General features: G+C 41.3%; 1 protein-coding gene across 3 annotated transcripts in view; it reads right to left on the reverse strand.

Moving 5' to 3' along the window:
• Nucleotides 1-25782, reverse strand: part of cep112 (centrosomal protein 112) — a 116744-nt gene that overhangs the window by 39567 nt on the left and 51395 nt on the right. For all 3 annotated transcript variants that reach the window (XM_028600583.1, XM_028600581.1, XM_028600582.1), the window contains 3 exons: nucleotides 23675-23782; nucleotides 18769-18951; nucleotides 8364-8594 (listed from right to left, as the gene is read on the reverse strand). In XM_028600583.1, coding sequence (XP_028456384.1) covers nucleotides 8364-8594; nucleotides 18769-18951; nucleotides 23675-23782 — 522 coding nt within the window. The remainder of the gene's footprint in view (nucleotides 1-8363; nucleotides 8595-18768; nucleotides 18952-23674; nucleotides 23783-25782) is intronic.

The following is a 25782-nucleotide window of genomic DNA, read 5'->3' on the forward strand; positions in this document are numbered from 1 at the left end:
ACTGACTTTAAAACCACAGAAAAAGTGTATCATTCATGCTTTCATGTATACAGATTTGTTTAAACTATTGTATAGGCAAAGGTAACAATGACTGTTAAAGCGTAACTCTCGCCAAAATGCAACCTAGGGTCGTTTTGTGAATGTACCAGAGTCAAACTTTCGTTTAAAAGCATAATTAGGACGGAAACGCCACTTTTAAGATTGACCGTATTTTTGTTTTCGGTCAAATGGCCTTTTGAATGGGAATGCTAGGGGCACTACTATGACGGCATCAAAATCGCTATTTTTAAAACACTAAGAAGGCTCGGCACAACATGAAACTTTGCTCGAAGTATCACCAGGGGCTCTACACATGAACTCCAACATTGAGAACATGGTTTGTGTACACAGAGTTTACTAAAAAGAAAACTTTTGAACAACTCACTTTAGCAGTTGGTTTTTCCACTCGCCGCCATCTTGCCAGTCAAAAAGATCCGATCTCGGAATGCAATGTAACAGAGAGGAGATCGATAGATAGATTTTTTTTATTGATCCCCAAAAAATGGGAAAAAATTGTGTTGCAGCAGCAAAAATATCAGACACACAGCACACATACAGAGTATACATTAAATAATAGGAAACAATATACATTAAATAATAATTGAATACTACACAAGCAATATTTAAAATATATACAATTTGGAAATAAAATGTACAACTGATTCAACAGATATAAATAAAGTTAGTGTACAAGTTGGGGAGTAAAAATGTACAACTGTTTCCCTAGTAAAGATAGGATGTAGATAAACCTATTGTGCAAGGTGCATTCAGTGCAGTTGTGATGTATATGAGTCTTATCTCACACTCAGTGATGAAGTGTTAAAGAGTTGAATTGCCTGTGGTAGGAATGATTTCCTGTAGCGGTCCGTGCGACATCGAAGCTGTCGGAGCCTCTTAGAGAAGGTGCTCCTCTGTTGGACCAGTGTGGGGTGGAGAGGGTGGTCGGGGTTATCCATGATAGATAACAGTTTGTTCTGTGACTTCCTCTCCAACACAGCTTCAAATGTGTCCTGTTTGCAGCCAATAACGGAGCTAGCCTTCCTGATCAGTTTGTTCAGCCTGTTTGTATCGCTGGCTCCGATGGAGAGTAAAGATGGAAAGCTCCTAAAGCTTAATTCCATATAAATGCCGGATAATTCGTTGTTTTGTCGTTAGTGAAAAACAATGACCTTGTAGTTGAAAAAGGAGCCTCATATAAGAAACAATACTAAAATCAATAGATGCGTTCATTCACGTTCGGAGATCAGTACTTTTTGACTGGCAAGATGGCAGCGAGCGGAAAAACCAACTGCTAAAGTGAGTTGATCAAAACCTTTCTTTTTAGTAAACTCTGTGTACACAAACAATGTTCTCAATGCTGGAGTTCATGTGTAGAGCCCCTGGTGATACTTCGAGCAAAGTTTCATGCTGTGTCGAGCCTTCTTGGTGTTTTAAAAATAGCGATTTTGATGCCATCATAGTAGTGCCCCTAGCACGCCCATTCAAAAGGCCATTTGACCGAAAACGAGAATACGGTCAATCTTAAAAGTGGCGCTTCCGTCCTAATTATGCTTTTAAATGAAAGTTTGACTCAGGTACATTCACAAAAGGACCCTAGGTTGCATTTTGGCGAGAGTTACGCTTTAAACTGTGACAGCAACAATTTTGCGAAAGAGATGTTATGTTTATTTTCAATTGGTCATTGAACTTTGTTGGAACTGTGTTGAAATGTCGTATTTCTGCCAAGGTAGACCTCACTACTATTTATGTATGCCTCCATCCTTACTTTGATCAATAAGTCTGTCTGGTGTTCAGATGTAGGATGTTGCCGAGTTGAATTAGAAACTTAACCCCCCCAACCCCAAATAAACAGAGCCCAATATCATGGTGTCCCACTTAAAACTCAACTTCAAACCAAAGTGTAATCTATAGCGTGCAACAAGATGGGAGCTGCCTGACGCCATGTTTTAATACGATTGAGAAAGTGTGTCGCTTCCCTCCCTCCTCTTGGATCACTTCAAAAAGTGAGCAAGGGAGCTGTGTGATGTTTTTTTGGGACGGCAAAGCCTTTACTTTGACTCTTTCATCTGCTGGGTGACTCACTTGCTCTCTCTTTGCCGTCGGGCCCGATGGTGCACTGAGGAAACGAGGAGCTCAGATAGGTCCGGGCATGCGTACACGCACACAAACACACAACATATGTTCCTACACAAACGCTTTAATGTGTTTGTGAAGCAGCGGTGATGTAAACATATACCAACAGCAGACACATAGATCCAATAATCTAAATGCCCTACACTAAACATCCTAAAATGTACCACTTTCTCCCCTTAAATGAGTTCCATGTCTTTACCTCCCACATCTCTTTGTCTCCCATTTAGTCTTTAGTTAGTGTGAGGTGAATGTAGGCCCTCTTTGATCATCCCTCAGCCTATGTTTTCTCCTCCTTGTCTAATCCATGACCGACTAAATAATGTGATTTGGTGTATCTCCAAATGGCAGAGAACCAACTTAATAAGTCAGCAGTGACAGTGGGCAAGAGAGAAGAACGAGACATCACTATGACAACAACAACAACCTCGTACCACCATCTTCTGGCTGAGAGAGAGAACGGTACACTCGCCAAGACTGAAAGTACAAAGGATCAAAGCTAGTGTAAATGGACTGATATGGATGTTTTATGAAAATGTTAATGGGTGTACTAGAAATAGTGTGTTAACTGACACATCTCCTGGTTTAACTTCCTGCATCCTGAGTTTAAACTTAAGATTTCTCTGTAGTTTTACGAGGACATACAGATTCCAATTTAATTTGTTCACAACAGCTGTGTTGACACTGTATCATCACTGCTTGTGGACATTCTCCTTGTGTCAATGAAAACGAATAAAAAACAAACACAGGTAGAGATGAACAATGACAAAGGCATTACTGGTGTAAGAGCATAGATCCACACAAACTGATCCAAAGAAAAAAGAAGCACAGAGCAACCAAGACTGGCACCGTGTTCAGTGCAAATTCGGGAAATCAGCTGTGTGCACGTTTTGCACTAAAAAATCTTGGGTGGTCTGTTCACAAATGCACAGCTTTAAATATGGTGATGTGAATGCAACAAGAACACATTGAAGACACATTAAGATCCAATCAGTCAAACCACATGTAATGATGGTCAGGGGCACATGTGTCCACACAAGGAAAACCGTGTGAAAGCAGATGCTTCTCCGGCCACATGAAAAGATCGCCTAGTCAGCTTTGTGCATAGCACAACAAACAAAAGTTATATACAGACGATTTTCCTTTGCCAAACAACTTAAATGAGGGTTTGAAGTCTGTGCCTGAGCTGAGGTACCAAACTGCCATTGCAATCCTTTTTCCAGCTGTATAACTGATCACAAACAATTTTTTCTTCTTTTTTTCTTTAAGCGGGGGGTCACAGTTTCTCACAGATGAAATTAAATGAATGAGTTGGGAGACAAAATCTGCTCACAAAAGATGAAGTCAAGATCCACAAAAGAAAGTTCTAGCTCCAGCTCAAGCTAGGGGACTTAACATCTCATACATTGTGTAAGCCAACCTAACCTATAGAGGAAGAACCCCTCAAGTTTGTGGATGTGCATAGACTGCTTCCTTGACCCCAAAAATAAAAATCCTGTGGGAAAAAAAGAGACTAATTGCAAAACAGAGGCTTTCATATCTCAGCTTTCTGATGCTCAACCTGTGTTCATGTGTGTGCGTGCGTGCATACCAGAGAAAGAGTGAGTACTGTCATGCCTTTTATGTCAAGGGAGTCGCATGGGACATGGCCAGAGGGATACTGGTGCTGTGACACGGGGAGCAGGGATTGGCTAATGTATGCCCAAAAGCTGCTTTTTCATTGGCTGATGTTTGCCTCCAGGTGGTTTTGTCACACTTGGTTAGTGTTTGATGAAATGTCCTGTCCCTTTGATCTGAAGTGAAAGTAGGCATGCATGCATTTACACACACACACACACACACACACACACACACACACACACACACACACACACACACACACACACACAGATGTACTACACACTCATTTTCTACTACTTGCCAGAAGAATCATCAGAAAGTGTGTCCTCTGTCACTGAGGGCCAGACGTACGTACATTTGCGAATGTAGCGTTATGAGCGCCATTGCCAACCCGCAAAAAGCGCACGCTGTGATACTTAAGCTTACGTCATATTTACCAAACCTGCAGTTCATTGGATAATCGGTGCCTTTTTCTGCCCACTATACCGTAAATTGCGCTGTAGCAAAGTGTTAAGTACTTGTGCTATGATACGGCTGAGTGCAAGCTGCGATATTCCCACTGCTGATGCTAAGACTGTTTGAAATGATCCTGATGCCAATATTTGTAATGTAGCGAGGAGTTTAACAACTGCTGGAATGGAATGTGAACGCTGAGTCGGAGATTCAATGTCATCTTTGATTTCTTCCAGTAACTGTAATATTGCATGGCTGCTTAATCTATAACGCTTAATGATTTTGTGTTCACTCAACTGAAAAAGTGTGATCCTTGTGGCAAAAATCCTTTCCGCTCGTCTCCTTGGCCTATGTCGTCGTCTTGCTCGGATTACTGCTGCCATTTCACCAGGAGGCATATGCGAGGAAACCCGCTTGCGGCTGGTTTACACCTGCTTTTAAGAGGCGGAGAATTTTCACCGCAAAATAGAGGCACGCTGTCACGGGTGGTTTTTGTACATAACCCAGAATACATAATTAGGCGCACTTTACGCTTTCCCTCCCATCTCTTTATGGGAAACTCCCACTTTCCCCTTGACCCTCCCGTGAATGCATATGCATGACACGGAAAATTTGCCATTTTCAGTTCCCGCGACGGGCAGTCTGCGCCTGAAGTGGGCGAAAAAGCGTTGGTACATCTAGCCTTGAGTGTATTTTGTGAATACACACTTTTTATGCATGTACGGTAACATACACATTTATATAGTGCTTTTCTAGTCTTAATGACGCTTTTACATATTACAGTCCCCATTCACACACATTCATACACTGTGGCCGAGGCTGCCGTACAAGGTGCCACCTGCTCATCAGAGAGCAATTTGGGGTTCAGTGTCTTGCCTAAGGACACTTCGACATGGGACTGCAGCAAGGATCTAACCACCAACCTTCCGATTGGTAGGCAATCGCTCTATCACCTGAGCCAGTGAGCACAGTGTACAGGGTGTACACTCTTACACTCACTCACACACCTGGTTCCACACAAACCTATCAGTCAAAATGTGTCTAATCTCTAGCAGTTCAAAAAGCCATGCTCTCCAGACTAAGAGCAAATATTAATTCAAGGTTCCAGACGTTATTCATTTCTTATCAAACCTGAGGCCTCTTGATCTTTTGTCTCACGGTATCTCAGGTCTCTAGTATTGACAAGCAAGGAGTGAGTACAATACAGCTGTGTGAGGTGAAGAGGTCCAACACAAAGACCTTTTCAACACTAACCAAACGTTAAGCTCATAAAGTACTGCATATCAAGCTCTAATTGCAAATATGACCTGTGTTTTAAATGCTAGGGATCATACAGAAGAGTGTGTGTGCATATGTATGTGTGGTAAGAAACCATATTCATACACTTCCGTAAAGCCCAGCCCTGGTTTCTGGTAACTCTTTATAGAAAACCCTAATGGTATGTGCTCTGCCACAACTTGAAAGCAGGGGGGAGGATGTGGGGAAAGACAGAGAGAGAGAGATGGACGATGGAGGTGTGGAGGAGAATAAGAAAGTTAGATAAGGAGGTGGTGTGTGTGAGAGGCAGGATTCGTGCTAACTGTAGCCCAGAGATGAGTCGTCTTTATCAGGCAGAGGCAGCTTCACAGGCCCCTCAGTGGAGAACAGAGATTGGGAGGTCTGGGGTTGTGTGCTTTCAGTCTCACTCATGAACATGTACACACACACGAACACACACACGAACACACACACGAACACACACACACACACACTTACAAAGATAAACTTCAATAGCAAACAGACTAAAACCCCCCACACCTTCTACTCAGCCTACCTCCATCACTTTTCCTTCTCTCCTCCTTTCTTTTTGGTGCAGCTCAAATGTATGGGACTATCTGAACGTCTGATCTTATCTCCTCTGATATTCTGTTTCTCATTATTTCATTCCAACAGCTCTGACTGTCTACTCCCAAAACATCCCCCTATCCCCCTGTATCCCTCTCTGTCTCTCCCTTAAACGAATGTGTCTTTTGATGGGAATCCATTCATGGATTTAATGGATTTCTCTGGCCCTTTTTTCCAGGATCTAGGAGATGTGTTCAAAAAAAAAAAAAAAAAAAAAAAAAGAGGAAAAGCTGGTTTGCCCAGGCTATGCTTCCAAGAGGATGGTGGACTGCAGAGGACAGCATTTCTGTCTCCATCAAAAGAATGAGAAATTTTCAGTTTACAAAACAGGGCAAATGAGTCAATATGGATCTGAGAGCTGGCTGACTTCAATCCCGCGTATAAAAAAAAGAGGGTGCCACAAAGTAGTGAAACTTTTCCCTGCCCACTCCGAAGTCAAACTTGGAGACAGATTAGAAAGTAAAAAAAAAAAAAGGGAAAAAGTAAGCTGTTCAACCTTTGCTGAGTTTTTTTTAGAAGCATGCACTTTCAGCTGACTAAAAAGGACGGAGAAATCATTAATCTCTTTCATAAAAAGTGAAACTAGCACATTGCTTATAGTGTTATCAGTCTAAGTTCAACATTCAGCATCACTGCTTTGAATCCACTCCAGATTCCCCGACAACCGTGGGTCATTTTTTCCAAGTATACAAAAAGTGTGAAGATAGAGAGAGGAATTAAAGTGAGCCAAAAAGAAAAAATAGCTTTTAGCTGCAAAACAGTCATCACATATCCAAAAAGGTAAAAACGGGACTGATAGGAAATAGCCTGATTTCTTCAAATGAGGATTAAACTGTAATAAGCACACTCTTTTCCTCGGATCTCTCTGCCTTCAGTACCCATGGTTCTGGGTGCCATATGGAGCCAAAACGGCCGGCTGGGTGATTTGGAGGTCCCTGCATTCCCGGGCTAATGCTACGCAGCTGGCGTGGGATGGTGTCTAATGAAAAATGCTCTCTTTGATGGGACCTGCCGAGGGATTAGGTTCTGATCAACACTACCTTAGGTCAGCTTCCTGCTAGACCAGCACAAGATTATGGGTGATTTCCCAGCCGTGGGTCCAGTTTCTGTAGTGGCGAATGAAGAGAATATGAGACAGAAAGCAAGGAAGAAAGAGAGAAGGGAACCTCAGAAGTTCTAATTGAAGTACTTCCTGGCTCACTAAGATAGCAAAAAGCAACGCTGGATAATAGCTCTACTGAAATGCTCTGGTTTCCACTCTGTGACTGACCCTTAAGTCCAATGCCCTATCTAGTGTGTTCATGTCAAAACCGTATATCCCACGATGGTAAGAGGGTCAACCAAAACACTTAATTTCTACAAATACACAAGTACAGTTACCTTACACAGCTTTCATGGATGTGGTAAAATGTCATACTAGTAATGAGCTGGCTTTTATGTGGTGGCTGTGTGAGTCGGTGGGTGCATCTGAGAGGACATATGGATAGGTTTAACCCCAGCTTGGATGTGTGAACATTTAGATGTACTGATCTGTATAACTGCACCCACATGACAGCAGCATACAGTGATGAACCCGAGCAAGCCTTCTTCCCCTGGGGGCCTGCTGTGGTAGAGGGGGTCACGGCAGTTCGATCGCCGGCCCCTTCCTGTCCACATGTCTGACAAGACACTGAACTTGCCTTGCATGGTAGCTTGCTGCTATATGTCCCCCCACACACACACACACAACACTGATGAAAAATAATAGCTTGATAAAGCGATTGTTCACGTCCTATAACAAACATATATGGTGGAAGGATACATTCACAGAGGCAGACATACAGAGAGACAGTGGGAGATATGTAGAAAACATACAAAAAATAGTTTGCCTGAACAAGAATATTACTAAAACAATATAACTTAAACAACTTCTAGATCTACTAGAAGCAACCACAGGCTGAAAGTCAACCACCAACTCTAGCAACAACTTCTACTGTATGCATGTGTTAACAAGCCAATCTCCCTCTGCCCATCTTTTCCTCCCCAATTCAGTGTTTAGTGGCTCTTTCAGACATTAGTGTTTTCTACTTTTCTTAGTTTCTGCTAGTGAACAAATAAGGGTGTCACTTTTTATGCAACCTTTGTTTAAACAGAAATTCATCCACAGGCAATAGAGAGTGATGTAACATGATTTATGCAGACAGCATCCTATTGGAAACTGGTGATTTCCCATCTTTTCCATCCTACCCTTCACCCACCTTCTCTTGAGCAGCTTCCTTCTCACGCTGGTGGCTTCCCTCAAGGTCGCCACGGATACGCTCCATGTCAGAGCGGAGCCGCTCCAGGGATGCCTCCTTGTCCAGGAACGCCCTTTGTATTTCCTCCTCCCGGAGCAATGCCATCTCAGCCAACTGTTGCTTGTGCTCTGCATGGGCTCCCTGGATTTCTTCACGTAGACTCGACAACTGGGCTTCCAAATCTGAAATAGTCTAGAAAGAGATGGAAACAGAGATGTACAGTGGTTAAATGTTAACTAATGTCCTGCAGATACCACGTGGCTCTGAGATGCTCTTAGGTCAAGATTTCATATTCCAGATGATAGAATAGATGGAAAAAGTGAGAGAAAATTGTCTTTATTGGTACACAGAAATGCATTTCTGTTACACTTTGATGTATTGTATGATGTAAGCTACGTTGATCATTTTAGCTCAAGTGAACTGTACTACTTAAGATCTATTTTTGTTTATTGTGTATTCCTCCAGATGGATTTATGTCTAAATGTGTTTATTTAATGTACCAATGAAGATAATGTATAAGAACATCCACCCGTATGCCTCTCTGCACTCATGCATTTCTGGCACTGACAAATGGCTTTTCAATGGGTCTGGCTGGGCACAGATGTTCTCTGATGAATATGTGAGCGACAAAGAGAAGCAGAAATATATTCTGTGTCCTGCAGGGTGAAAATATGGAAACAACACATCTGTCAACTCCAAAACATCAACAATGTACAAAGTATAATGATGCCACAATGAGAGATGTTGAGAGTAAACAGATGCTGCAGAGAGATTGAGACAGAGTATCCAAGTATGAGGGAGTGCCTGTACAGTTTGACTAAGTGTAGGAAAGTTTTACAAACATGCTTACATGTTTCTGTTTTCCTCTGTGTGTTTGTGTAGGGGCTGCTGCGATGGCATGACCGCTCTCTTGACATTTCTCTTTTTGGAACTGCTCAGCCTGGACTTTACCCAGTAGAGCCCTTTAAAAGTGCTGCCAGTGCGACTTTAGAACCATGCGCTATGATTGCCATATTTGGTGTACCCGATGAAGGAACAAACTTGACGCAAAAACAACTCAACATCATAGCATTTACTGGCACGTAGGCAAATTTTACTACATTGGAAATCAAGCGCCCCGCCCACTGCAGCACAATGGCTTAAGGACGTAATGCTGTTTTTACATCTTGAGAAGATTACATTTACAATAAGAGGTTCTAACAAATTCCTCTCAGTGTGGGAATCTGTATTGTCATACTTTAGTAACCTCCAAGCCCCACCGGTGTAGTAAGTGACCATCCTGGCTGACTCCGGAGGAATGACTGCCCCCCTCTATATTCAAGTTACACTATAAACACCTGGCTATAGTACTCCACTATGGTGTGTCATGATAGAGTTTTGAAGGCGTGCCGTCCTTCACAGAAGTCATATTTGTTTATTTAGGTTTCAATTCTAAGTATGTATTTCCTTTATAATTATCTGTATTGCTAATACTTTCTTATTTGGTCCAGTCGGGGTGGGATGGGGTGGGCTGGGAGGGGGGTGTTTTGTGTGTAAGAAAAAGAAAAACTCATAACTGTACTGATGTGTCTATGTTTATAATCTATATTTCTCAATAAAAAGAGGTGAGTGAGCATCAACATTACATAGTAGGAATGCTAATAAGCCCAACCCCACAGCTTTTGAAACACCAAAAATAAGACTGTTCTGAGACATGCAATGAACCTACATCTCAAAAGTTTGGGAAATGCCAAAAGGAAAAAGATAAGCTTATGGTTTGGACAAAAATGCATCACTTAGCTGGTGTCTAAAAACTGAAAGATTTTGATTATTTTGAAATGTATGCTTGAGTAAGAGGACATATTGTATGTACATTTATGATATGACATTCGCCATCCTTGTTACATTTGGATAATACAAAGTTTACTGTCCTGAAATAGCCAATTTGTAGTACATCACCGCACATATTACATTTATCAGCATATGATAATTTCCTCCAATTTACAACAAACAATGAGCAAAAAAATCATTGTAGCGAAGTGTAGGTGACTATAAAATACATTGCAGTTTCACACCTATATTGCACGTATTTCCTAGCTATTGCACATTCTCATTACTCATCTTGGTTTACTTGGTTTATTTCTTACTTTGGTTCACTTTGCTCCTCCTCCTGCACCCCTCCCTCCCCTCAAAAGCCTGGGCATCCCAGGACAACGCCATGCTAAGGCAATCAGACAGAAAGTGTCTGAAGTCTTTTTTAGCAGGCACTGGGGAGAATCAAAGAGACTTCAAAGGAGTGTCACAAAAACAGGCAGATGCTGTGGCTCTGTGTTATACTCCCTCCAACACTGGCACACACAGACTGATCCGCTTGTGCGCACACATACGTACACAAACAGCCACACATGGCCTAGCTGTCATACACATACAATGGCAGGAAGCACATTCAGAGTGTATGAGGTGAAAAAGAAGAAAAAAAAAAACGCACGCAATCCTCTCTCTCTATGTCCAACTCCTCCTGTCTCTCAACATTACCCATATCACTGCTCAGCTTGTGCCTTCAAGGGCAAGCAGCTATTAGATCTGAGCTCTAGAGTCTTTAATGTATAATTCTCTCTTTAACAAATGTGGATGATTTGCCTTCCAAAAAAAATCTTTTAATAAGTTAAGAGTATAATCTTCCAGAACAGAGGCATTGGCAATGACACTTTAGAAACTTAAGAGGCCAAAAGAGCATGTCTCCTTTGGAAGTGTGTGAGCAAAGTCGCAGCCACATGTTAGCATGCGGATGTGGAGCTTTGGGATGAAGTAGCTCTTAGTGACAATAGGAGTGTCAAAATGTTGGGTCAAATCATGTCATCTAAGAAGACAAAAGACTGGGAGAACAACAGAACTCTGGTTAACAAACCATACACATTAAAGAGCTCATATTATGCTTTTTGGCTTTTCCCCTTTCCGTTATTGTGTTATATATCTTTTTGTGCATGTTATAGGTTTACAAAGTGAAAAAGCCCAAAGGGACTTACCATCTTCCAGAGAAAACACTGTTCACAAACTGCTCCAAACAGCTCTATTGTAGTCCAGCCTTTACTTCCATGACGAACGTGCGTCACTTTGTAACACACGTTATAATGCTCGCCTAGCTGCTAGCATGGCACTCCCTCATGCTCTGCAACTGACAAGCTAGCAGTACTTACTGAGCATGTGCGACTCCCAACAAAGATGGAACAGAAGTGAGATGCCTCACTCTGTAGCTAAAACAGAGAGCTCAACACACAGGGTGAAAAGAGGAGCTGCAGCAATGTGCAGTACAACAAATATGTTTTTTTTTTTTTTTTTATTAAACCACATAAACCTATTCTGGTACAACCTCTAAATACAATTATGAACCTGAAAATGAGCATAATATGAGCACTTTAATCAAGACAAAATAACAACAAAGTCATGTGTAGATGAGAAGCCATGAGACTTCATCAGCTACTGTACTGTAGGTCTATATATCTAAAATATTATCTCCAGAAGAAGCTAATCTGCCAACAACAAAATTGCTCTTTAATGTGATTTGTTGCACAGACATAATGGCATGACATTTTAAAGGTCCCATGACATGGTGCTCTTTGGATGCTTTTATATAGGCCTTAGTGGTCTCCTAATACTGTATCTGAAGTCTCTTTCCCGGAATTCAGCCTTGGTGCAGAATTACAGCCACTAGAGCCAGTCCCTCAATGAGCTTTCCTTAGTATGTGCCATTTCTGTGTCTGTAGCTATTGAGGTGGAGAGAGAGGGGGGGTGGAGGGGGGAATGCAGATCAACCTTAAAAAAACTCTCCCTGCAAACTTTATTATGACAATTGTTTAAGCAGCATCATCATTTTATGGACTGAACAGCCAGGATGTGCTGGTAATAAAGCTGGAGTTGTTCTAACTTTGTTTGATTACAACCATAATATGCCAGCCTCCCTTGTAGGAAGAATACCAATTATGTTTTGGTGAAGAGTGCCCACATGTTTTATTAAAAAAAACAGTTGAGCTACAGTTGCTTCTGACAAAACTGATAAAACAAAACACAAATAAAGAGGAAAAACTGGGTAATCAGTTCAGCACATCTTTAACATTAATTTTAATAGGTTCATTATTTTTCTGGTATGCTAATTTGGGAAATGCTTGTGCTTTACAGTCAGATGTTGAAGATGTAAAAACACAAGAGGAAAGTCATGTTTTCCCATCAAAAAAAGTATTAGATGCAGGTGACATAACTATAAACAGGCAAAACCTTTCTCACAGCGGATATTATAGCTTGGCAAACACAGGTGTAACTAATAGCATTTATCATAGGCATGCCAGTGCCCTGGTATTGTGCATGTTGGCTTACTGACATGTCTTAAAGGCACGCCTAAACGGAGCAGACCCATAATTAATCTTATTACGGTAGGTACACCTGTGCTTTTCCTGCTATGACAACTCAAATGATTGCTGTGAGTAATAAAGTTAGCATTACCATGACAGGTGGAAAACCTTGAGCTTAAAGGTGCCGTGCCACACATATTTCATTACTTTGTGGTAATGTCTGAAGTTCTAACATGGACTCTGTATCTGTAATTTTTTTGTGGAAAAAATGCCTTGGTTACCTTGTTTCAAGCCATTCTAGCTTGGTGTAGAAAGCCTACAGGAAGACTCAGTTCGATTTCTGCCAGTTCTCATTAATGTTCAACAAGCTAAGCTGTTTGAATCTGATTGGCTAACTGCTAGCCAATGAGAGCCTGGCTGTCAGAATCCTTTAGCCAGCCAACTGGGCGAGCTCATGAATAGTAATGAGCTCAGGCAATGACCAGCTTTTGTAATTGGCCTGATTTCTCTGCTTATTTCTTTTCAGTAGCTAGAGCTGACAGAGGAGGTAGCAGTTCAATTTCACATTCACAACATAACACAAACACATATGGACCTAACATATTAAAAACATAAAAAATGCAAGTAAAAACGGTTTTGTATGGCAGGGCACCTTTTAACTCAGTTGACATGAGCTATAAACCTAACTTAAGTCTAGACTTGTTCTACTCTGAGAAGTTTAACTCATACTATAACTTATACTATTATTTACTTTCGCTGAGAGTTATATGAGAAGATTGATACCACTCCCATGTCTCTGGGGTAAATGTGGAGCTTGGATTGTGTGTAGATTAAACAAACAATATTCAACATGTTAACTAGTGAGCTTTAGAGGGTCTGCTCCCAGTCTTTAATGCTAAGCTAAGCTAATGAACTCCTGCCTCTAGCTCAAGTTTATGCACATACCGGTATGCAGAGATGAGAGTGATATCTATTTTCTAATCTAACTCTCAGTGAGAAAGCGATAAGTGTATTCCCCAAAATGTCAGATTATTCCTTCCATTTCTTTTCTTCATTTTAGGTTCACAAAACATTTCCTTACCTTAAACTTTATCTGGCCCTCATACTGACCCTAATTTGACAATTTAACAGAAACAAATGCAGTCATGAAAGTAAAACTGTGTGTATGTAGTCATGCTGTAAGCTCATCTTAAAGCACAGTATGTATGTATGTATGTATGTACAGTATATGTGAACAATGTTTTAATATTGTATCAGCAATATAACTGACAAATAATTACCTATAAAAATAACCCTCATTCTCCGTCAAACATAAATAATGTATTAATGTTCAGAATCAGATTTAATGCATGTAACATTATGTGATATTTGACTGAACTATGCAAAGAAAAAAAGGTAAGAATGTGGTAATGAATGTTTTACTGTTGTTGAAATCCCAGATGTGATGCATGTAGCCTACATATTAAAATGGCTTCATGGCTTTAAAGACAGCATGCTGCAACACTCAACACATCACACATCAGTAGTCACTGATGACATTGCCAATGATAGATCCTTCTGAATGAAAATAATCAGCTGGATTCTAACATAAATACTTAGATGTACAGTACATGGTTAAGATGTGATGAAATCATTCAAAAAATCCCAAACACAGTGACAAGCCCATTCAGTGGGATCCGCTACTGGAAATCACTGAATAACAAGACAAGATCCACTTGACGATACCAGATCTCAGGGGCTGATCATTTGGTAAGTGACAATACACAAGCGCTGAGACAATCAATGTGCACACTGGTCTAGCTGTCTGCCTTCTTCTCTTCATCGGACATTCTCTAAGCTTTGACTCAGTCTGTCATCACCCTCTTCATTTGACTCATCTTAATCACATACTTGGGATTGAAAGGCTTTGAAAAATTGACAGCATCGTTATTTAGTCCATCATGGCCCAGAAGAAAGACCTCACAAGACTCTCGCTCTCTCCTATTCTGTTTGAAGTCCAGATGGTGTGTATGTTTCCTTTAGAAAAGACTACAATACTTGGGAAAATAATACCTGTAAAATTAGTTTTGAAGAGGAGCTGTTGGGAAAAATGTGAATGATGGGTTTTGCATAGAACAAACAATTCTGTTGTTTGCTAAAAAAAAAAAAAAAAAAAAAAAGAGGCTTCAAATGAATTTATAATGCTTGTCCTAGTTTGTAAAGTCAAACCTTTACTTATGTTCTAGAATTGAAAGCCTCACAAACACAAAATGTAATATATTCAGAACAATAGTAATAACTGTGAAATATGTAAAATTAAATTTTATAACACAATCTTTACATGCTCCAAAAATGAGGGATGTGCGTGATTAGTCGGCTAAGTCGTTGCTATCCTCGCTAGTCGACACCAGAAATCCTAGTTGGTTAAACTTATTACAATTATTATTTAATTCATGTGCACATTTAAGATTAACATATTGACATAGTTTGTACAGAAATGTTTTTACTGCTTTTCTGTCTTTGTTTTTATGTAAAGAGCCTTTAAGTAAAAGTGCCTTAAGTTAAAGCGCTGTATAAAATAAATGTATGATTATTATTATAAAGTTTAAACGTCTGTTTAAACGTCAGGGAAATTAGTTGTTAGGAACATCGCTACCAAAAATGCTTCATTTTGTAGAGAATATAAAATAAGTCCTACAAAAGTTTCAAGGTAAGAAATTGTGCAATTTTGAGTGGAACATTTCTTGTTTAGTGTGACTTCAGTGTGAGATATCGTTTTCTTGTACTACGTTAACTTTAACTTAAAATGTTAATTTTAACACTCCATGGTGGATGATTTCATCACAATATCTGTCGAAGAGAGGCAAAAACAAAAAGGCCACTACATCAGGATTTGGGTTGTGTTCGGGTGTGTTAGAGGGTGTACTGCTGATGGATCCCAAAACAGTCTACAAAACTCCTTGGCCCTCTTTGGGGCATTGATCAGCTGACAGAACAACACAGAACTGACTGCAGGCAAACAAGAAAACACGTTTCATCACCCTGGACAGACAACCGAATGAAATCTTCATTTCATACTTCGGTATTAAAATAAAAAAAAAAAAAAAAAAAGTAAAAAAAGAAAAAGAAAAGAACATTCAGGTCCACAGGCCGGGAATTGTGTGTTAATCCCCGGAGTCAGTGGGATGCCAACCACACACACCAGGGCCTTGAATGCAGCGGCTTAATTCAGATTCTTTCATCAGGGATATCGTGACATGTAACATTTAAGGCACAAACAGCAAAAAGAAAAGATAACTTAAAAGTGTGAATGTTGACAAATAGAAGCCCCAAGTACACAATAGATGCGTCATATAGTTTTCATAATATGTAGCGGCTACACGGCGGGTGAAGCCAGAGTTTCATCTGGTGGGATGAGGACAACGTGTCCCAGTGTGAGGTTTTTTTTAAGCTCTTTCCTCCAATTGCTGCCTCGACTCATTGGCTCCCCTTCTCAAACACAAGTCAAGAGTCAGGAATGCTATTTATTAGTGTCCTGCCACATCAAGGGGATGAGCGGGTATTACTCATCCTATGAGTGTGTGACTGACATTTGCTGTTCACTTAGCCAACTTCCGAGCAGCAACTGTCCTTGCACTGATTCCAGGAAGACTGAGAGAAAGTGTGAGAGTCAAAAATAATGAGGCCTGGGTTTAATCGCCACAGCAGGCATTTGAGTTGCCTGTTACTGACATGTCACTTGATGATGATATATTGTCCATCTGACCCATGTGGTGGGAGTGTGTTGCTTGAAAAGTCCCAAGCCCCCCAGAAGCACAAGAGAAAAGAAAGAAGAAAAGAAGCTGTATTATTTGCTTTTACAGGAAGTGCTCTATGTTTTCTGTATTGCATCAACAAAATGTTCTTTTTATGAAATTCAATTCATATTTTCACAGCTCTCACAGCCCTGTGTTATGCGTTTAGAAAGGCTGCCAATGAGGGCCACATTGCTATCGGTGTAACAGTACAGAGTTCCTAAGGGGTAAACAACTTTGGTAATGCAACAGTGTTTAATAATAAGTGGATTTGCTCAATGTAAAAAAAAAAAAAGGAAAGAAGCTCATCTTTAATACATGTCTGCTGCTGGTGTGTCAGCTTCTTGTCATTTTAACAGCACACCCATGGAACAGGGCTCACATAGTAAGTCAAACCAGCTCACATCCCCACCACTTTCAGAAACCTCCCAATCCTGTCCTCCATCTTTCTAAGGCCTGAGTGAAAATCTTGATTTCTGCCGCTTTAACATCTGACATTCCGAAGGCGTCTGATCCATACTCAAAATGCTGCACGAGCAAACAGGAACTGAGAATATGAGATGAGCACTGGGGAAGTTTGTTTTCTGTCACCTCCTAAGATTTGACAAACTACATGTCATTTTGACACGAGTAAATCAGCATGTTATCAGCAGAAATGTCCTGTTGTGACGGCATCTCCAGAAAACCAAATAACCCACTAGCTGGTGCCATCGGTGCAGTGAAAGACATTTTCCAAAAATATTAGACAAGGGAACATTAGAGTGGGAATGAGAAGGAAAATCACGACTTTTCCCTTATGTTATACAGTTTCTAGACTTTTAAAGAAATGGTAGACGCCAACCAGTATAGCAGTATCCTGGCGGTATAAGATGGCTTCTATTGGTCTATTAAATAATTGCCTCATTGTGTAACAGAGGTTACAAATGAAGGAATATTTTGACATTTAAGCTAGCAACAGGGGGCCATTTTGAACCTTACTGGGAGCATCCCTTCTAGTTTCATTGTTCACACCTAAAATGTAACATTAACAAAAAATGAAACACAGAAGACAAATTTGTTACAATTTAACAGCTTGGGGAGTCTCTTAAGTCGTCAAATATTGTTGTATTTTACAAGAAAAATAGGCTTTTACCTTTGATACAGTGTTGGTAAACACCTTTTAAAAGAAAAAATCCAATTGTTGTTATTAGTGGTAAATGTAATAATCTTTTAAATTCCCCTTTGCCATAAATTATTGTACCTAAACCTAAAATAGTTTTTTTCTCCGCCAGTCATTTTGTGTGGGCACTTTTTGTCCAAAAATACAACATATGTCTTGCTGGATCCCTGTCTCCAGCTAACAGCCAATAAAAAAGAAAAAATCTCTGCATGCTGACAATGTCCATTTCATGAGGAAGCCTGAAGAGTCAAACACATCCCCAGTTGGGGGCTGGTTTGTCAAATGGCTTCCCACAGAGCTTCAAGCTAGCCCAGGCTAGAGCGAGGCGAAGACAGAGCGAGGGGTATAAGATGAAGACCTGCTGGTTTGGCTAAATGGTAACAGAACAGCCTCTCAGTGTCAGAGATGTCCATTAATATAGACCCACATGTCATACACTCATAGTGGCCGTCAATGCTGAAATAAGAGAATAACCAGCGTTTTCCAGAGGGAGATGGCTACCTGCGGTGAGAGGAGAGTGCCATGCAGAGATGCACTACGGTGGGAGTACAGGGCGCTTGATGTTGGTCCACAACCGTACAGCGGAAAATAAAAAAAGAAATTCGACCCAGGGTTTTGGAATAAAAGCTTGGCGCTCAACAAAACAGATTTCTTCTCCTTCATCTAGCTACCTGTGGTTTCTGGATTTCACGTCTTTACACTTCTATCAAGAAACCCTGCTGCGATAAAAACTAATAAAAACTTTAAAACAGTGTTAGAAGTTGCGACTGTGTAATTTTGTTTCGTTTGCTGCTTCTTTTTTTTTTACTTTTTCTTACGCATAACATTTTTGCCAAAAAAAAAAGTATTTTTATTCAAATAGCAATATCTAAATGTTTCCGTACACTCACACTAGATACACGGCAATCTATAAAATGATTCACACCCAATATCAATATCTGTCTTGCTTCAAGTAAAAAAAGAAAAAAAAAAAAAAGTCTTAACCCGCTGTGCTTTTGAAACCCCAGGAAGACGTCAATGGGCAAAATACAAAATGGTTGTCCACGGGAGAGCGGTGGGTCAGCATGTGTAGATGTGTGTGCAAACGTGGATCAGTGGAGACCCCCTACCTGGGCATCGCGCTTCCTCCACTCCTGGGTGTGCTGTTGATGCTGTTGCAGGGTTGCCCTGGCCTGCCTCTCCAGGCTGCTCACCTCCCACTGGCGCTCCTGGACCAGGCTGTCCTTTTCGGCGCTGTGCTGCTGCTGTTGCCGCGTCCTCTCTTGCTCGTGCTGCATGCGCTGCTCAGCCATCTGATTGGACAAGCAGGCAAAGAGAGACTTCATCAGCCAACACACACTCAGAGCAATCCTGTCGTCATGACAACTTGTCCATCCACCAATCCATTCATCCTTTCTTCGTCCTATTCCTTAAACCCCTTCCCTCCATCTAGAACACCCATGTGCCCTACCAATTTGGCGAAATTGGTAGTAAGGTGGGAAAAAAGCGGAAAATGTTTCTCCGCTTCCTCACATTGTCAGAGGATGACATGATGTGATGTGTTTACATCTGGCTTGCTCCCCCGCCCTCCCACCTCTACTGCCAATTGTACAGAGCGGCCCTCAATGTCCCCTGCTCTCTTCAAATCTGTCCCCCTCGCCCTATTCTGCCATCGGCATATAAAAGAGCAGCTAGTTTGGGCTATGCATGCAAGCTGGTAGGGGTTAGCCATCTGGCTGCAGTAACTACCCAATGCCCCATGCTATGCGCCTGACAGCATGCGAAAATCGGCTTAGGCGATGACTATGATGATCATTATAAACGCAAATCAGGAAAAAAAACTTAAGAGGGAGACGAGGACAGCAGAAACCTTGAGGAGAACCGCCAAGATGCTAAAAGATGCTTGATACTGCTTATACCTGTAATTATATTCTCGGGATTAATTTAACCAATTTCAAATCCATTCATTACATTAATCAATCAATCAATATCAGTTTCCATGTTTTCACAATTAATGGGATTATGCTCAAGCATCAGTTACCAGGCTGCTATCATTGGAGTTCATGCTGCTAATAAAGGATATATGAAGTCACAGTATAGCAAGGAGCTGTATGAACCAATCAACATGAAGGCTTGCTTACTCTATAAACATACAGTAGACTTTAGTCTCACTGGAGTTACAACCAGCGACCCACAATACAGTAGAGGAAAATAAAACACTTCTAATGGGACACAAAGTCCCAATTTTTCAGGGCTTAATCCTCCTGGCAGCTGAAGCAAGTCTGTATCCCAGCACGACTGTGAGCGGAGTCACCTGCTGAGAGGTGAGCATTGGCAGCAGAGCTCCCAGTCCAAGCCCCCAAGCCTTTCCCAGGCTCTGTTCCCTTCCCACTCCCCCATGGCAGGGGGGACGAGTGACCCCCACACCATCCCGCCGTGCAGCCCCAGCCGGAGCCTTGAAAGGACAGCAGGGGCCTGGGGCCCATTCGCTTCCCTGCTTTGAAGCTAATCCCCTGCACATTGTGCTTGATGGCACCCTACCTGGCCTGCCAGAGAAGCGGAGATCCACAGCCTCTATGCCCGGTGCCTTCTCTATCCCCGGCCCTATCTTCGGACGTTGCGTGCTATTCAGAGCAGGTGATAAATGAGGGGCTATCTACAGGAAGCCGGATCCCATCCCCAGCACTGAGAGGAAGTCTACAATGGACACTTTATTTTGGCAGCCAAGAATTTACCCCTCAGGTTTGGAGAGACCTTTGTTAAATGCCCTCTGAAACGGGCAGCGGGAAGAATTATAGCAAGATAAAATTGTATTTTATCTGTGTGGCTCAGTTAATGAGACACACACACACCCCATTTTTCTAGTTCATCAGAAAATACCACAAAGCTCCATTAGACAAACACTATGCAGAATGGGCACCATCTTCCACATGCTGCCACTGATGATGCTGTTGTTGGTCTACAGTGCATTCCATAGACAGACATATTTGCACCGCCTTCATTTTCCATAATAGATAGACACAAATGAGATCCACAGCCAGAATACGTTGTCCCACAGGGGTAGTCAGATGCATACAGCAGCACAAGTTACAGCTGACAGACTGATAAGAAGGCAATTGCTTCAATAACTCCCCAGCAGGACATACTGCAACAGAAATTGGGGGAGGACGGCATGGCTTACTGTTCGCTCCTGTTTAGAGTCTTGGGCCATGGGGGGTTTTGGAGGAAAGAGGGTATCTGAGGTAAAACAAAGATGAAGAAATGGGCAAGATAGATCCATTGTGAGAAAAACAGCTACAGAAAAAGACGGAGAGGAGATGAAATAGAGCGGACCCAGCAAGGAGCCTGGTTGTGACATCACGTAGCGCCAGCGTGCAGCGGAGGATGCTGGGTGTTGCGGTTCTTAAAGGGACCGGCTTGGCGTTTATAAGAGAAGACTGAGTCGGTTATGGCACAGCTTGGTGCCACAGATACAGAGTGAGTTGGGTGTTACTGCACAGCACGACTCCTGTCAGCCTGGCCTGACATGGTTATGTGTGTGTACGTGCAGGACAGTGAGGTAATGGGCTTCTTTCAGCCCCAAAGGGGAGGGGGGGAATCTGAAATGTTAGGGAAGGAGGAGGGTGTAGAGGAGAGTTGAACAGAAGCCCTGTCTGGTCTCAGCAGGGGAGGCTGGGGTGAGTGTGGGAGGGGAGGGAGAGAGGGAAGAAAGACAAACCTCTTATTCCTCACTGTGGCTTTTGATTTGAAGATGGCCAGTGTGGGGCGCTGGTAAAGTATGCCCACAAACGTGCATGTCTATAAACTAGACTCTTTTATTATCTATTGTCCCAATCTAACATCAGAAGAATGAAGCTGTTTAGGCTTCCCTTAACTCTCAAGGCCAAGTCTCTAAACCCGCCATCTGACCTCACTACATCACTCCAACGTCAAGAGGCAGAGCTCTGTCAAGACAATGACGTCCAGCTGCCAGGAGGGTCGGCTGGAAAACAACTCCTTCATACATAGCTCCCTTTTTTTAAAGTCGCATTGAAGTTGCCCTTGAGGGAATGTTCTTTTGTGTGCATCTGAATGGACAAACTTGACCCCTGCAATCTTGTGACACCAATCTCTCTGGAGTGGAGGCACAATGCACACACGCATGCAGGCGTGGCTGATTGGTTACACACAAAGTACTCGTGGTCATGCTTGTGTGTGTGCAAAAACACAGTATGCAGAATGTACACACAACATAAAACGATTGTGCTCACAGTAACTCATGAATAATCACAAGTCTTCAAGTGCGTACAAATACATTTCCTTTCTTTCTTTCTCTACCCTTCTAACTGTGTCGCTAATGTCACCAGCACTCACATCAACATCATCACAAAGACAGGCCCATCTTTATATGTTTTTTCATCTTCAAGACAAAAGCCTGCCTGATTTTTTTTGCTAACCCTATGTAGCTGGCTTCAACTGTCAACTGCACCCCCACTCTCTGTAGCAGCAGATGATAATCGTCACTTCAATATTTTCTGCAACGCTTTGATTACTTACCTGTTTTTTCCATGAGATGGAATTTAGGATTTGTCAGAACAATATACTGTTGTTGGAACTCAAGACACCGATAAATTCTCAGTTACTGGATCAATTATAGAGGAATGAAAATGTCTTTTGGATATACATACAATCTGTTTAACGGTTTAAGCGGCATTGTCTGCTTTCTATGACAGCAATAACTAAAAACATGCATTTTACACTTTCCCCAGTTAAACTTGTTTTTGGTGAATACATCATTATAATTACAAACAAAAGCGTCCAGTCACGGAGCAAATCAATAACGGACAACCATTTCTCCACACCTTGGGAATAAAACTGGCCTTCTATCTATTTCTAACTATCTACAGCAAATTACATGTGGTGTGAACTCCATCTGGCCTGGAAATGAGTGTTTGCATGCTTATTAAGGGACAGGTTGAGTGCTAGTTTGGTGGCTGGAAATTAATCATGTTGTGGATACAGATGGAATATAGAGACGCTACACCAGTTTGTGCCGCACCCTCTTAATTCTTCTTTATTTAAAAAGGAAGATATTGGGATATATGAATGTGCTATATATGAATATGAAATGCTGCATGATTATGAGTAAAATAACATTCCTGATTATTCTGCTTGATTTTGTACTTGTGATTACACCGAGTTGTTAAGCCATTTAAAGGCATTCATATCTTATATACAATTGTAATATGAATGTGGGAATTCACTAGTACACAAACAACATTTGTTTGAGCAAATACTCCACTATAGTTGCACACAGGTTACAAAAAGAAAGAAACACAAAAAGGTAACTGAAGATAACACTCTCTAAACACTGCCTAAAGTGGTAAGATTATATTTTAGATTACACATCCTTTATGGCTAAAATATTAATTCACATTGCCAAAGATAAAAATCACCACTAGCAGGCTTGTGAGGTTAAAGTGAAATGTAAGTAATAGAAATATAGATTATGCTCCCTGTTGCCTATAATGACACTTACTGCCTCCGATACTATCCATTTCTGTGGTTTAATTGAATCCAATGCTCTACAAGATATGTCCTCCTATCAGCAAGCTGGATTTCAATGAGTCGTGAAAATGGTTTCTAGACTCCTAATCGAAGAAGAGTGACAGAGATGCAAAGATAAGGGACCAAGCCCCTGCTATGCAGATTGCATTAGTTTTCAACTGGCAACGTTTAAGATATTTAATGCGCTGCAATCCAAGCTTAATCTAAAGCGTGTCCCTTATCATGAGAAATTAATCAGGTGGAACAGATGGGGAGCAATAACAAGACTATTGCAAATGGATGTCAGTCCCCTTGGCTGGCTCCAGCTGCCCAAGTGTTCACCGATAATAGAGAAAAGATAATCTGGTGATGATGAGAGAAGCACGGAGAGAATTCTTTCCCCTGGCTTCATCATGAGCAGAGAAGCAAGACAACGTTCACACATGCAGATACAGGTATAGACAAACACACTGTAGACGGATGGACAGAAAGTAACAGACTCTTACAGACCTGCTGCTCATATTTCTGTCTGAGTGCATCAAGTTGCTGGGAGAACTCTTTGGCCTGGTTCTCCCTGAGAGACTTGGAGCGGATCAGGTCCTCGTCGACCTTCTGCATCTGGAGCCATGAGAAGAAGAAAAAAAGCAAAAAATTGAAGATAATTCAACATTTAAATACATAAATTATAAAATGTGTGTGTAAAACATTTAGGCTGGGTCCACGATCTGGAATACATTTATGTTACTGACAAGCATACATAATATGCGACTCAAAATCTCATATTTCAGAAGATTGGACATACATCTTTGTTCAACATTCTGCTATATCTTTTTTCATTAGATCTGGTTGCAGCATAAGTACAATAAATCTAACGCATGCGGAACTTGCAAGATACCACCATGCATCTGCAGCAGAGTGATGCCACTGTAACATCTTTCTTTTAATTTGGAATTAATGAATTGCCATTGGGAAGAATATATTCATCCCATTACGTGTGAACAGCACATCAATATATTAAGCTATTCATCAAAGTATGATATTATAATTAACATTAAATATGTAATACCAGTAGTTCACATCAAAATGCACATATTTGGGCGCCCAGATTGCTCAGTTGTTAGAGAGCGCGCTCATATATAGAGGTTTACACCTCGACGCAGCTGGCCTGGGTTCGACTCCGACCTGCGGCCCTTTGCTGCATATCATTTCCCCTCTCTCTCCCATTTCATGTCTTCAGCTGTCCTATGACAATAAAGGCCTAAAATGCCCAAAAAAATAATCTTTAAAAAAAATTCACATATTCACAGTTGCAAGACAAAAGACACAGTTAGAAAGTCACAAGCTTCTGCCTCTTTGAGGACTTCGTTTTTCTGAAAAAAATAAGGGATATAATATTTATGCCATTCATCTTAACTTCCTTGCAGCCAACCACTTTCATATTTATTGTTAGGGTGACAACAACCAAATCAATTGTAAATGTAATTTACTGAAACTCCTCTGAATCAGGGCTATGCTGTGTGTAACGCTCAGAAAATGCTAAATGTGTTTTGATTAATCCATTTAAAATGCTGAAGCCTCCTTTGAACTATGCATGTAACAGAGATTTGATTCTGTGTAGTGCTTCTTTTTTCCCAACCAAAATAGGGCAGACTCTTTCCTTTAAGTGCAGCCTAAAAGTGGGATGTTGATTGTAAAATGAGAGAAAGACAGATAGAAGAAGAGAGCGATACAGATAATCCATTTAGGTACAAAGCCGTCTGCAGACAGAGAGAGGGAGAAGATGATGAGAAGGAAGATGGAAGGATGAGGAGAGACGGTAAAAAACTTCTACGACATTAAAGTCTTTGCAGGAGAGCGTGATGGAGCGAAGCATAAGTGGGGTGGAGAGAGAGAGAGAGGATGACAGGGATGCAGAAGAGACTGCTCCTGTCTTAGCTTTGATGTGGGCTGGGGATAAAGTAAGATTGGAGATTGGGATGCCAGGGGAAAAGATGGGACGGGCATGAAGGATGGAGGATGAGAACAAGGCAAAAGGAGTAGGAAGAAGAAGAGGGAAAATACGGCAAAACAGACATTTTCTAAGCAACGAGAGAAGAAGATATAATTTCTCACCATAGTAAAAAAAAACACAGAGCCTTGTATTCAAGGAGCAGGAACAACCAAGAAAGCAAACCAAAGTTCTCTGTCTGTCACTTTTTACTTAGTGTGCTTTTTTCCTAAGGGGTCTTGAATACGTTTTTTCACTTGAAAGGCAAAAGATATCTGAGGTTTAGGTTTCTGCCTTCTTTAGGGTTTGTATGCAAGCAGCACAAACATTTTAAATTCACTCTGGAGAAAAGTTTGCTCTGTGTGCCCACAAACATGACAAAGTATAGACTTGACACCCACCCAACTCTCTCGTTTTCTTACACTACACCATACACAATATGCCGAAAAACTTTACTAATCAGACTTGCTAAAAACTTGCTAATCTCCCGAACATGTCGCCCTTCATTCAGGACCACACTCAGTGCTGCCTCGTCAATACAGCGCACACACCAGCCAGGCAGTTCAGTTAGCACAGCGGGATGTAAATGCAACTCTATAGGAGTATGATAAACTGTAAACAGCAGCGACAA

Source organism: Perca flavescens, chromosome 15 (assembly GCF_004354835.1).
Source record: "Perca flavescens isolate YP-PL-M2 chromosome 15, PFLA_1.0, whole genome shotgun sequence".
Lineage (NCBI taxonomy): Eukaryota > Metazoa > Chordata > Actinopteri > Perciformes > Percidae > Perca > Perca flavescens.